At 33.2% G+C, this 14,739-nt stretch overlaps 1 protein-coding gene across 1 annotated transcript in view; it reads left to right on the top strand.

Annotated features, from left to right (window-relative positions):
- The first annotated feature begins 636 nt into the window (after positions 1-636).
- LOC118197654 (rap guanine nucleotide exchange factor 2-like) overlaps positions 637-14,739 on the top strand; it is a 303,724-nt gene continuing 289,621 nt past the window's right edge. The window contains exon 1 of the mRNA XM_085821204.1: positions 637-2,169. Within this exon, the coding sequence (XP_085677330.1) occupies positions 2,087-2,169 (83 nt within the window). The 5' untranslated portion in view covers positions 637-2,086. The remainder of the gene's footprint in view (positions 2,170-14,739) is intronic.

Here is a 14,739-nt window from a genome sequence, read left to right as displayed (position 1 = left end):
CTTTTATTCGAGTACTCATACTTTTCATTATTGCAGAAAATGTTGGCATTCTATAATGTCATACCAGATTTAGCGTAGATTTTGAATAAAACTCGAACTCTTTTGAAATTTTTTCGCTGGATTATGAGAGGAATCTTTGTCTTATTATCCTCGAAATCAATAGAGTTTCCTTTGATAAGTACGCCAAATTAAAGTTATATTTTTGCCTAATTTTAATTTTTGTACTAGCTTGTTTTTCTTTCAGCTTGGTATCTTTACAAATTTTACAACAGTTGAGAAACTGAACGAGAGGCGGCTCATCTCAATAAAATTTAATTTACCACGTTGCTATTTACGTCGCTTAATTCAGTGGTGTTAAAAAAAAAAAACCAATTTTAGTAACAAGTAACATATGTTAATACTTTCTGACAAACAAAATAATTTTGATTGTTTCTGTTAACAAGGTAAACTGAAGATAACTGGAATTAATAGCGATTAAACAATTATATTTTTACTTAGGTGCAAGATTCAAGGAATTAAACAAATGCAATAAAAGGTGCGGCCCAGCCGGAAGCCCCAAACCGGAAGTGGAAGTTACCATGGTGACGGCAGTCTACCTTTAGCTGAATCCCCGTCCAAAACCCCACGCAGCCGCACTGTCATTTTAGACACTTCTCAGTTTTACCGGAACCTCAAAAATAAATTTGTTTTCAAAATTTGTGTCCACCTTAACGTTCTACTTGGAGCTCTGTTTGACTGGTTTATATAGTTAACAGAAGCGCATTTTTTTGCAACATCTGAGCGTGCTTTTGGTTAAGTAGCGTGTGTTGAAACGTTCTGAGTGAAGCAGCAGGTTAAAGATAACGCTGTTCGAATGCACCTTCTACACATTCCAGGCCTGTGTTTCTCCCTTCAAACAGATTGTCTGCAAGCATTCGCAAGATTTAAATTCTGTCGAAGCTGATTGATTTTTGATAGCTGCGTAAGAAAAATGCTTAGAATATCTACATCCAAGTAGACGTTATTTTTTTTAAAATTTATTTGCTTTGTATGATTTATTAACGTTAACAAAACTATTGTAACTTGAAAATAATTATCGATTTAAACTATTTAACGATAATTTAGAATTATTTTAAAAATTAACATAATTTTTACAATTTTGAAAGCAGAAGAAACTTATTCGTTTGCATTCATGGACACCTGATACGTCTTTTCTTCAGAATATCGGATTAAATTTGTTCCCACAGCTGCCATCGATGTGAAACAAAGATTGAAAAGGTAATTCAAAAATAGAGTCAAGTTGCTACGCTAATTTCATGCTTTGATAATCAAGAGGAAATTAAAATAATACATTATAAAGCTCTACATGTGAATTAGTAGGGATTAAAACTGAAAGTGAATAATATTTAGTAATGATTGTAAGTTGTAAGTTAACATTAAGGTGGATTTTACAAGACAAGTTTCATTTTTGCAGACGATCGGAATTTTCATTATTATTCTGATGTACTTAAGAAATTTAGAAGAATTTATTATGTTAGCGGCTAAGAAGCATTACGATTTTTTAAAAGAAAGCCGCTCTTAATTCATTTCCTGGAATTTAAAAGTTTTGAAATGCTTTAAATGAGAATATTTTCTTCCGCTTTAGGGAGAAATTAATACAATTGGATAAAATGAAGCAATCATCTTGAGTCGCTCTAATTTAACTTTAACTGCTTCTTTCTCCAGATGTTTTATATTTACATATTTCTTTTGCAAATGAAGAATGAATTTGTGCGAAAGTTCTAAAAATGAAAATGAAACTAAAATTAAAATCCGTAATATTTTGCTCTTGATTTAAAATATAAAATATTTTGTATCGCCATTTTGCAGAACTCCTTTTATATTGCACTTTTATTGAGCACTAAAATTCCACTCAAGAACTGATTGAAAATATTGAATAGAAGTTTATAATAACTTTTCTCAGATATTTAAAGAGGACAGTTAAGAATTATTTTAATAAAAGGCATTTAAAAGCATCACATATATCTTTAAAAAATTATTTTATTCAAATAAGATTTATTTTTTCAAGCGTTTTATTTAAAATAATCTTACTAAATATACCGAAGACATGGAATCCTACAGAAAACGCCATCATTCTTTCAAAGAGAGCCAAAGATTCCATTCCCAGCCTATGAGAAGATTTTCTGTGTGGTAAGTTTTTAATCTTATTTATTATAACTGACAATTGAATATGTAATGCACTGAGTTCATATCAGAACTGTGTTGACGCATTATAAACTGTTGAGTTGAAACTAAAAATTTAGCCTCTTAACTACTTATAATCCTCTTCACATTAATAATTACTTCTTACATTTCTAAGTATGTATGTATAGTTAGTTTCTAAGTATGTATTTCTAAGTATGTCTTACATTTCTAAGTATATATATGTTACTTATACTTAATGATATATAATCAATGTAGGCAATGTAGGAGAAAATCTGTTTTAGAATATATAGACATGCATGTGGAGTTTAATATTGAAAAAATTTGAAAAATCTTCTTATTGATTAATTACCGTTTCATTGTTGGTTAATTAACTGAAGAAAGCTAATTAAGAGAAAGGAAACTTTTACGGAATGTTTCACAATCACGATACAGAATATTTTCCCATGAGAATGTTACATCTTCTGTGAAGTTTTTATTTCTGCCTTAAAACAATTATGTTATTATGCATTTTTATATTGGAATACTTGATTTATTTAAAAATCTTACATAAAGGATTTAAACTCTTACTAAATATACCGAAGACATGGAATAGTGAATTTTACTTTCTAGTGAGGAACTAAAAAAATAGGAAGAGAATTGTTTTATTTCGTTGCGAGTTTTATTTTCATTTTGTTAGCTCTACAAATCACTAAACCTACGAAATTACTTATTTCTTTAAACACCTTAATATTTTTTTTAATTATTATTGTGAAACTAAAAGAAAGAACTATGTTTTTAATTTGTTCTTTTCCTTTTACACAAAGAAAATTCTTTGATCATTTGCCTAAACTGTGAAATTTTTTCCCCCTTCTTTCATTTTTGTTTCAATACAATGTTTTCTCGCTACACATCATGGGTGAATTTTTTTATCTAGTCTGACTGGTGTCCGCCGATAACATCGCGGCAAAAACATCGCGGACGAAAACGTCGCGGAGAAAACAACGCAAGGCGAAAACGTCGTGCTACAAAACATCGTAGGAGAAAACATCGCAAAGAGAAAACATCGCAGTTCTAAAACATCGTGGTACAAAACATCGTCGTCGAAAATAAAGCGGTTCAAAAACTTCGTAGTTTAAAAACATCGTCGTCGAAAATATCGTGGGTGGTAAAAAATAAAGTATCTACAAATCATCGCATGGCGATAACATCGCAGACATGCTTTTTTCAGGCTTTAATAACTGTAAATGGATATTCCCATGAGCGCAAGGTGTAAGGGAGGATAATTTTTACTTTCGTATTTTTTATTAACTATTAAATTTTTGCAGAGAAAATAAGAAAGAAACTTAAGCATAGAAAATTAATGCAACTTATAGCACTTAATAGAATTTTAAACCGACATAGTTAACTAACAAAGACCATTAATAAATCATTTTTTATAAATGTTTTACTGGTAATCTTTCATAAAATGTATAATCTATTAAGTTGCATTTAATTTTCTATGCTTAAGTTTCCTTCTTACTTTTTCAGCAAAAATTTATTAGTTAATAAAAAAATGTGAAAGTAAAAATTATCCTTCTTTACATCTTTCGCTCACAAATCATTATGGGAATACACATTTACAATTATTAAAGCCTGGAAAAAGCATGTCTACGATGTTATCGTCATGCGATGATTTGTAGATACTTTATTTTTTACCACGATATTTTCGACGACGATGTTTTTAAACTGCGAAGTTTTTGGACCGCATTATTTTCGACGACGATGTTTTGTACCACGATGTATTAGAACTGCGATGTTTTCTCCCACGATGTTTTGTAGCACGACGTTTTCGCCTTGCGTTGTTTTCTCCACGAAGTTTTCGTCCGCGATGTTTTCGGCTGTAACCAGTCTGACTATAAGACTTTTAGAGTCATTATGTTTTTCCTTTTTTCGGTTTTTTTTTTTTTTTTTTTAAAGAAAGAAATCTGGAGACGTGTAAAATGTGCAATGTCTTCGCCGGGATTCGAACTTGGACCTCTCCAATACGCGTTGAGTGTGCTTTCAATTACACCTTGAAGGCACGTGGAAAGGAGGAAGAAAAGTCCCCTCGAGAGATATCTATTATTTCAGAATTTGAGAAATGGGTTCCAATTAATTTTAACCATCCTTTTTTAACATTTGTTGATTTTAAAAATCTTTGTCGATTAATTATGAAATCTATCAACAGTGATCGCCAGGCAGTTGGCGTTCTTGTTTAGAGTTGGTTATGTTGTGTGTTTATGTTTATGCCTTTCGTGTTTGTTCTTATATGTTTTTTTGTGTTGTATTATTCTCTTTATTAAGTTTTTTTTTATTAATACTCAAATATACAGGTTGTTTATATAAAGTCCCGGACTGATTTTTATGTTTAATAACTCATAAAATAATGAAGATAGATTAAAATTAATAACATAACTGGTTAGATAAACTCAAAAAGCTTCATGACCCTTGTCAATGAACTTCCACGTGTGCCCTCTTCGTCGCACGAAGAATATCAAGTCGATATTCAATTTCACGCCAGGTACCGGCAAGCATGTCGACATCCACAGAGGCTATTGCGGTTGTAATTCTGCCTTTTAAGTCATCCATGTTCGACAGTCTCCTCCCGTTGGCCTTTACAAATTCCCAAAGAAAAAAGTCCAGCGGCGTTATATCAGGTGATCTGGGTGGCCAAGGAATTGGACCTCCTCGCCCAGTCCATCTTCCTGTAAAATGGTCATTCAAAGAACTACGAACGATGGTATCCCGATGAGGTGGTGCACCATCTTGTTGCAAAAAGACATGTGGCTGAAGCTCTTCTAGTTGCGGAAATACGAAGTTTTCCAACATGTCTAAGTATACGACTGATGAGACCGTCATTTCTGTAAAAACCAAAGGCCCAATAACTCGTTATGCATTAATCCACACCACACATTAACCTTTGGGGAATCCCTTTGTGCCTCACGGTATTCATGGGGGTTTTCAGATCCCCATATGCGCAGCGATTAACAATGCCAGAAAGATGAAAGGATGTTTCGTCGGAGAAAATTTTGCGCTTCAGATATTCAGCATCATCTTCTATCCTCCTTAGCATATCTGTTGCAAAGGCCATCCTCCTAGGCCTATCGTCCGGTTCCAAAACTTGAACAATTTTAACTTTGTATGCAAACAGTCTTAATTTTTTCTTAATAACCTTGTACACCGTCCAAATTGGCATATCCAATTCTCTTCTCACAGATCTTCTAGGATTATGCAAAAATGTCTCTCTGACACGCTCAACATCAGAATCACTTGTGCAGGGACGTCCGGAACGTTTCTTATCTGCGATACTTCCAGTTTCTAGAAAATTCTTTTTCCACCGCAAGATGCTGCTTTTGGATGGAGGATCTTTTTGGTAAATTCTTCTGCAATTTCTCTGTGTTTGCATTTTGGATTTCGTTTCTACGAACCGCCATAAAATCTGTGCTCTCTCTTGTGGCGTATGCATTCTCCTTAATATCCGGTCGAATAAAACATCACATACAAAAGTACTAGAACAAACACATCAAAAGTAAACATAACATTGCAACAGTTGCCAAAAAACAAAAGAGAGAAAAACGCAGTTAATAAGCAGACGATATTTAGAAAAGTACAGATATTTAGACTGGAAAATGAAATTATCTGAAATTAACCACACGCGCAGACGATATTTACAAAAGTAAAGGTATTCAAACCTGAAAAGAAAAATATATAAGTTATTCCATCAATAAATGCCATAAGTTTGTTTGTATCTTCATTATTTTATGAGTTATTAAACATCAAAATGGGTCCGGGACTTTATAAACACCCTGTATTTAGTTACCTTTTTTTGCGGTTGGACCGAGTGGGGCCCGTTACAGTCATAAGACCATTCTTGAGACGGTTAAGTGGACTGAACTTCGCTCGATGCTGGTAACCTTATATACTCTCCCTTTTAAAAGGCGACTGGGAATTAGGGTACCCAGACGGCAAATCCTGGTGGGCAAGAATCATCATCCACCACCCTCTTAGTTCGGGCGCCTCTGTAGAGTCATTAAGTTATTTTGAAACAGGAGACGTAAGTGTGCAAAGCCCTCGGCGGGACTCGAACCTGGACCTCTCGAATACGCGCCGAGTGTGCTACCGTTACACTACGAAGGCATGCGGAAAGAAAGACGAAACTCCTTATAGGACTATATTTGCGATTTCGTATATAAATGTATAGGTGCACTGAAATATTGTTACATTTATACGGTATTATTGCATCTCTCTGTGCATACTCTTTTGGTGCAACTAATAGCAAGCCCAGGTAGTAATTGGAAGATCTGTGGCTTGTCGCCTGTATAGGGCATATTAATGTGGTTAAAACTGTAGTCGATAATCCTTCGCCGTCTAGATTTGGTCGACTGGGTCTCGTCCTTTCCTAGGTCGCCTTTTATGTGCGGGAGAATATAAGGAATTGTTGCATTCTCCTGTGAGGGATCTCGCGGCTAGGTGGTTAACGCCTACGTATAGAAACAGTACTTTGAATCCTGGAGAAGACCTAGCTGATTTTTCGTCTTTCCTAATCCGGGAAAAAAAAAAAAAAAACTGATATTTCTACTAAGCAGAGAAAGCATCAACTGAGCATAAGAAAATCTCCGGATGCATTAAGTAGAATTAAAGATGCTTCCATGCTTTATATGAGCTTGATAATTAGAGCACTATTATTACCTGATTATTTCCATTGGTTCCTGACGTTGTAAAGTTAATCAAGCAAATAGGACTGAAATAAAATAATAAATTTTAAAACAGAAATTTTCCTAAGGAAACCAAGAATGGAAGAAATGCATTGGGGAAAATTCTTAAGATACTACATTAAAGCCTTTACCATACGAAGATGAGTTAAAGATAGATAAAGAAAAAAATCATAATTAAGAATGAAGGACATGAATTCTTAATAAAGAAAGCGGAAAACTGACAAGAGTAGAGGAGCTAAGAAGAACCACCAAACTACAGGTAACAGTTTGAAAGAAAAACCCACATTAGTAAAACCGTTGACTTTTCTTTTTGGAAGAGATTTTATCTATATATTCGTTAAATATCTTAATATGCACACGCTATTTCAAGAAATTAATTTGTTTAGTTAACCGTTTCTTTGTATCATTATCCCCCGTAATTTGCCGTTTGGGGTACGCATCTGCTTTGGGATGTACCAAAGTGAATTTTCCTGCGTGTTTTTGTTTTTTCTATCTTGGTCTGTCTTCTCCCTTCTGAGAGTAATGACTGGGATTTCCCAAGCATTTTGCTTATTAAAGACGTAAGAATTCCTGAATTAATAATTAATTTGTATCTCGAGATTTAGATTATTATTGAAAATTCTCTAGACTCTCAAGATTCTGGGGGGGGGAAGAAAACCATCTTAAAAAAACTGTTTTAATAACAAAAAAATAAGTAAATAAACTAATTACTTATATAATGCAAGCTGAAAGAAGAAATAAGTTATTTTGCAATTTTTACTTCCTTGTACGAAGTATAAAAAGGAAGTACTGTAATCGCGAAAAGTTTCAGGCAGCATATTTCAACGAAAATATCCATTTTGACCGCTATCGAATGCAATTTAACGATGTTTTTGCGTGATATCTGTACGTAAGGACAGAATAAAAGACTCCTTCAAAAAAATTATAAAACTTCTTTAAAATGAATTCTGAAGAGATTTTTTCGTGGCGTATGTACGTACGTACGTATCTCGCATAACTCAAAAACGAGTAGCCTCAGAACGTTGAAATTTTGTATATAGGACTGCTATAACATGCAGATGTGCACCTCGTATTTTGTTGCAATCGGCCGCACCAAACGTATATAAATATATTTGTATATATGTCCATTCTGTTACCCGGCTCAGTGATCTCAGTTTCTTTACTCTTATATGTTTGTAAATTGTACATTTTTTGCTTTAAAAATGATTGAATTATGTTGTTCTTACCTTCCGGTTAAGGATTTTATGCCTTTAGTAAATCTGTGTGCAATATTTTTAGAATTATCAGCAATTTTAAAGTTGTTTAACTGCCGCTAAGCCTTTTTTTAATGGCGGCCATTGATGTTTACATTTGAAACAGGAGACTGGTGGATTTGTTGGCAATCTAGAGAAACTTAGCTTCGCAACAACAAAGATAACGCATTCATTTATTATTGCCAATTAAATCATGCTTAATTCTTTCTGGAATTTTTTCGAAAAAATGTTTGAGATTTACTTCGTAATTTTTAATATAGATATTTTGAGTTTTTATGTATTTTTGCCTTCTCGCTAAGTGAGAACTAAATTAATTCAATGAGAAATACTCAATCGTCTGAAAAAAACTGTTTCTTTTTTGTTTTGTTTGCTTAATTTCTTTTGTACATCATTCTATCTTTATTATAGTATTTGAATAGAACATGTGGCAACGATTAGATAATTCTATTATTTAAATGATATAAATTTCGTACATTATGAGTTATACTATGAACGAAATATATAAGTTAACTGTTATACAATTATTGGATTATATAACAGTTAACTTAGTTTCCGTTATATAATTATTATATAAGTTAACTGTTATATAATTATTAATACTGTTAAGTGAATCTCGCGCTAGAGTGTCGCTATGGTAAACAAATACTAGAGTGAATTTTAAAGAATGCATTTATTCTATTGTGGTTTATGCGCTGTCGGCGAAGTAGATTTAATTCAATCCAATAAGTTTAAATGAAATGCAAGAAAAATGCGTATAATTTAATATTTCAATACAAGGAAGTCATGTGGTGTACACATCAGATTTTTTAATCTTTAAATTACATTGAAAAACTAACAGTATTTGCAATTAGGGTAAAGTCAACCTTACCACTGGCATAGATTGTGAACACAACTTTACCGATTTCTAGGTGATGAGACGTAGGTTCCACGTTGGGAACATACGAATTGCAATTCATGTCATTGCAATTCGCAAATTCTTTGGAAAACTATTTGCGAATGGGAAAGACTTCAAAGAAATCCAGTTCATCAACTGAGGAAACGTGACGGACAGTTTTCGCAGAACCAAAGTCGGATTTGTGATTATGTGCCCAACTTTGGATTAGCTATCCAAGATTTATTTATTTTTTTCCTTTTCGAACATAAGATTCGTGTTCTTTGGAAGGAAAATTTAACGCTGTTTTAGTTTGGCTAATATATGCCACATTGACAAGATATGCTATAAAATCTCCAAGAATTAAACTGAGAGGGGCGATCTTTGAGAATTGGACAGCGAAATTTACTGATAGATGAGAATCAAATTCTTCCTCATCATTTTTCATATTTCATTACTATTTTCCTCGATATGTTTTGATAGATATGGTATGTTATGTATAGATATGGCACTATGTTCAGTTTCACTTTTCTCCATTTATTGCTTTCCATATAAAATGGTTGTCTCTCCACCCACTTTTGTAAAGCTAGCTCCTGAAGAAGAAAAGTCTATGTCTGATTGCTTTCGAAATTTTATTTCAAACTGAGTCAACCTAAAGTTGCTTTTTGGCTAACTTTAAATTTAATCTTAAAAGTCTTCTTTTCTGCTTTAATAGTATTTGTTTTACAATTATTTACAACATTTATTAAAATTAATTTTTAGTGCACATAAAATGTTAGCTGATGTAAAAATTAAAAAAAAAAAAAAAATCTGAAATGTTTCAGATTTTAAATTACGTCCAAAGGGGCGTTTTTTAACATTTTGTGTGTTACCTTTCTTTATTAAATATCATGTTCCTCGCACTTAAACCATAAGATCCAGTGCAACAGCAATATCGCAAAATAGTTTTAAAACGAGCATATCTTTAGAATTTCCGATACAGAGACTCACGCGCTGGAGATAAAAATGTTTTTTCTGCACAACGTTGCCATTGCTCGCTTTGAAATCCTTGAGTTTGTTAATCAAAAATTCGTCAAAGTTTTAAAAAATAGGAAATCGATCATAAAACAAATTTCAAATTTCAAATTTGGTCTTCCACATGCTCATATTCGTTGGAGGATTACGTTATTCAAAATTCGATGACTCTATGTACCGTTGTTTTATCACAATACGAGAAATATACATACATTTATGCAGATTTTTCATTATTTAATTTCTTCAAATATAATGCAGGACTCTAACATTTTGTGGCAACAGTTTGAAAAGTGAACCGACATTTATGAGTCCGACGCAAAATGCGAAAACGAAACTAATAGTCCTTCGGGATACAAATCCCTTTGGACTAATAAGCTCTGTATTTTAAGACCGCAATTTCGTTAATGTTCTCATTTTGTGTTGAGATTGGTTTTAAGCAAAATAATATATTTCCCCCTCCGTTTCCAAATTCAGTGCTACTTTTTTTAATTCAAGATATCAAAAACAATGAAAACCTGTCTTATGATCACAGTGAAAACCTGCAGCAACAGAAGAATCGTAAAATTAATCAAAGTATAAATTGAAAATTTGTAGATCTGTGAAATGCCCTCCCTCTGCAGTTTGATTGTTTCAGATTTAGAAAATCATAATTTATGAGAGATTTTTTTTCCATTTTCTTCCTCTTTAAATTCATAAGAAATTTTTAATATTAAGACTCTCGAAGTATACAGACCAAAATGTCTCGAAAATTATAACTTGAGATTATGTTATAAATTTCAATATTTCTCGCAGAAGAATTCTAAGGCATAGTCGCTACTTATATTTTTTTCCATAATGTAACTTTCTAGTCTTCCTCTGGTTACATGAATATCCAACTTTTTAGTGTTCTTCTTGTGCTTATGATCAAAGCCTTCCATATCAAGACATCCTTTATAATGTGACAAGTGTCACATATTCCGTTTTTGAATGCACAACATGCTACATTTGCAAATGTGCTTGCTTTACTGGGCGCGTGGTGACTGAAAAAGAGAGTTTTCAGATTTTAAAAAACAAGCCTTTTCATATATTTACTTCCTTGTACGAAGTAAAAATGAAGTATTGTAATCGCGAAAAGTTTCAGGCAGCATATTTCAACGCAAATATCCATTTTCACCGCTATCAAATGCAATTTAACGATGTTTTTGCATGATATCTAGATGTTTTTGCATGTAAGGACAGAATAAAGTACTCTTTTCCTCCAAAAACTTATAAAACTGCTTTAAAATGAATTCTGAAGAGAATTTTACATAGCGTCTGTACAAACGTATGTACGTACGCACGTACGTAACTCGTATAACTCAAAAACGAGTAGCCTCAGAACGTTGAAATTTTATATATAGGTCTGCTATAACATGTAGATGTGCACCTCGTATTTTGGTTGCAATCGGCCGCACCAAACGTATATAAATATATTTATATTTAAACAAATTTAAACTTAAATTTTACCAAACACGTATAAAAGTAAAAAAGCAAATTTAAAGCCAAAATTTTAAAAAAGAAAGCTAAAATAATTTTTTTTAAAATGTGCAAACATATAAAAGATTTAATTCTCGAACTAATTTACAATATCATTTAAATTCAGAAGCATAAGCAAATCAAGTGCAAATCCAATCCATGAAAATAAATTACTAATTTAATAAATTAAAATTATTCAAAACAATTTTTTTTAAAATGCATAAGTGAATGACTGTTGAGTAGGCAGGAGACAGACTTATCAAGGGGAAGTTGCCTCCAAACCTAACTCTCCAATCATTCAATTCGTGTTTCGTCATTCATGCAGGCAAGGGTAAAAGTCAAAACCAAAAGTAAAACGTGAAGAATGTCCAAAAAGAAATACCAATAAAGTGGTACCCTTAAAATTAGCATTTAAGAATTAATGTTCTAAAAGGAAAATACTAATGAAGTCTTTTGAGAAACCAGCAAGTAAAGTCAAGTATTAAATTAAACTTTTTTTTAAAAATTAATATTTATATATATATCCACTTTATTACCCGGCTCAGTGATATCAGTTTATTTATTCTTATATGTTTGTAAATTATACATTTTTTTGCTTTAAAAATTATTGAATTATGTTGTTCTGCTTACAGTTTTTACGCTTTTAGTAAATCTCTATGCAATATTTTTAGAATTATCAACAATTTTAAATTTGTTTAAGTGCCGCTAAGGCTAATAATTTTTTTGATGGCGGCCATTGCTTGTTTACAATTGAAACAGCAGGATAGTGGATTTGTTGCCAATCTAGAGAAACTTAGCTTCGCAACAACAAAGATAACGCCTTCATTTATTATTGCGAATTAAATCATGCTTAATCCTTTCTGGAATTCTTTAAAGGAAATAACTGTTTAAGATTTACTTCGCAATTTTTAATACAGATATTTTGAGTTTTTATGTATTTTTGCCTTGTCGCGAAGTGAGAACTGAATTAATTGAATGAGAAATACTCAATCGTCTGTGAAAAACTGTTTCTTTTTTGTTTTGTTTGCTTAATTTCTTTTATAGTATTTGAATAGAACCTGTGGCAACGATTAGATAATTCTTTAAATTATATAAATTTTATGCATTCTGAGTTATAATATGAACGAAATATGATACTGTTAAGTGAACCTAGCGCCAGAGTGTCACTATGGTAAACAAATAGAGTGAATTTAAAGAATGCATTTATTCAATTGTGGTTTATGCGCTGTCGGCGAAGTAGATTTAATTCAATCCAATAAGTTTAAATGAAATGCAAGAAAAAATGCGTATAATTCAATATTCCGTACAAGGAAGTCATCTGGTGTACACATCAGATTATTTTAAGTTAAAATTGAAGTGGTGCATTATAACGTAAATACATATTTTTGGAATTGTTTTAATTAATTAAGAAACGGTTGAATTTTGATATAGAAGGTTTCAAATGTTTGCTTTCTGCATTTATAAGTGTATAAAAGCAAATCCAATATTCAATAATTACACATTTCAATATGTCAGCATTTACATCATTAGTTGCACTGTAAGGTGTATTTTAATTTTATAATAGTTATTTTTAATTTTGAAACCCTTTTCTTTAGCTTATTTCAGTAGGAGAGCTTAGGAGTCCTTATCGGCTCGTGTTTGCCGTCAGGCTGTAGGATCTATCTCTACTTGTCCACATACGCTAACTTAGATCCTACAATAAACCTGGCGAATTCTCGCACAGGCGTGAATTAAATACCACCACAGAAAAAGGATGCAAAATAACCCTTTATTGAATCAAACTAATTTAACAGAAAGCACGGATTTCGTGCGCTACAAAAACACCGTTCACTTGCGGCGGTAACTAAACGTAGGCTATAATATAAATCAAATCTGAAAAATAAACGAGTGCAAGAATGCACTTGGAAAAATTATTCCTAAGAGATGGACTCACAGAAATCTAACCTGTGTGATACTAAACTGATAAGGCCAAGAGGCTTGCTAGCGTGACCGCGAAATAACAACGAAACGTGCCACAGGCTAGCGAAACACGCTCTGAATAAACTGAAAATAATCACAAGTTTAAATAGCATTTCACTTTAAATTTTCATCCTGGCGAGAGAATGTGAGAAGTTTGAGAAGTTGAGAACAGGAAAAATTGAAATAAATTTGTTATGCAAAATAAGAAAAACCCTACAAGGCTACTTCATTACTGAGCCTGCCACGCTCGGCCGCGCCGACCAAAAAGGCTTTATTGAACTCATAGTATCTTTACACATGATTGTCTGTGCAAGAGGAAGAACAATATTAGAAGCCTGTCGCTTCAGTTAAGTTACGCATTCATGATTTGTAATGGGCTAACATGTTTTAATTTGTTTTGGTATGAGATGAGTTTTTGCTTATAAATAGGAATAATGCTTTCCAATTATTTTCATAACAAAAGTAATGATGTGCTAAAACATTGTTTCAACAAGCACATGTTGCCCAGTATGGGATATGCTCTCCCCTTACTGCAATAGTTACTTCGCAATGGTCTCTCCATATTCAGCACCAGATTGTCCAACAGATCTTGAGGTAAGAGTGCCCATTCCTCAATCAGCATCTGTTTCAGTTGTTGTGTGTTCCTCGGTGGATATAATCGTGCCGCGAGGCGTCTTCCCAAAGCATCTCACACATGTTCTATGAGATTTAAATCAGGGGAGTACTCTGGGCAATCTATTGGAGTGATATCTTAAATTTCCAGTACTTCTGAACAGCAGGAGTCCGGTGTGGCCGTTCATTGTCATCCGGTCTGCTCCAATGGCGAAGAAACAATGTCTGCTCCAATGGCATCTCGGAACATATGGGAAAGGATCACCTCCTAACAATAGCGGTCTTCGGTTACAGAACCTTTGTGTCGAAAACGTTGAGCTGTGTCTTCCCCGTTCAGTATAATGCCTCCCCAGACGAGAACTCCAGGACCACTATAACGGTTTCTTTCCGTGATGTTACGGGGATGCAACCGTGTTCCGACCTCTTCCCAAATCAAATGACGTTGAGAATTGCTTGTGGCACTAAAACGACTCTCTTCCATAAAGAGGGCATGACTCCATTGATGAGATGTCCAGTTTTTATGCTTCTTGCATCACTCTAAACGGTGGCGCCAATGGCCAACTTTCAAAGGGATGCAGCGTTCAGGACGGCGGGCGAATGGCCACCTTTGTGAAGGTTTCTAGACACAGTAAACCGCGAC

Source organism: Stegodyphus dumicola, chromosome 7, assembly GCF_044657685.1.
Source record: "Stegodyphus dumicola isolate Sdum_Otavi_A_Nest chromosome 7, ASM4465768v1".
NCBI classification, from domain to species: domain Eukaryota; kingdom Metazoa; phylum Arthropoda; class Arachnida; order Araneae; family Eresidae; genus Stegodyphus; species Stegodyphus dumicola.
This window is presented reverse-complemented; position numbering and strand designations above follow the sequence as displayed.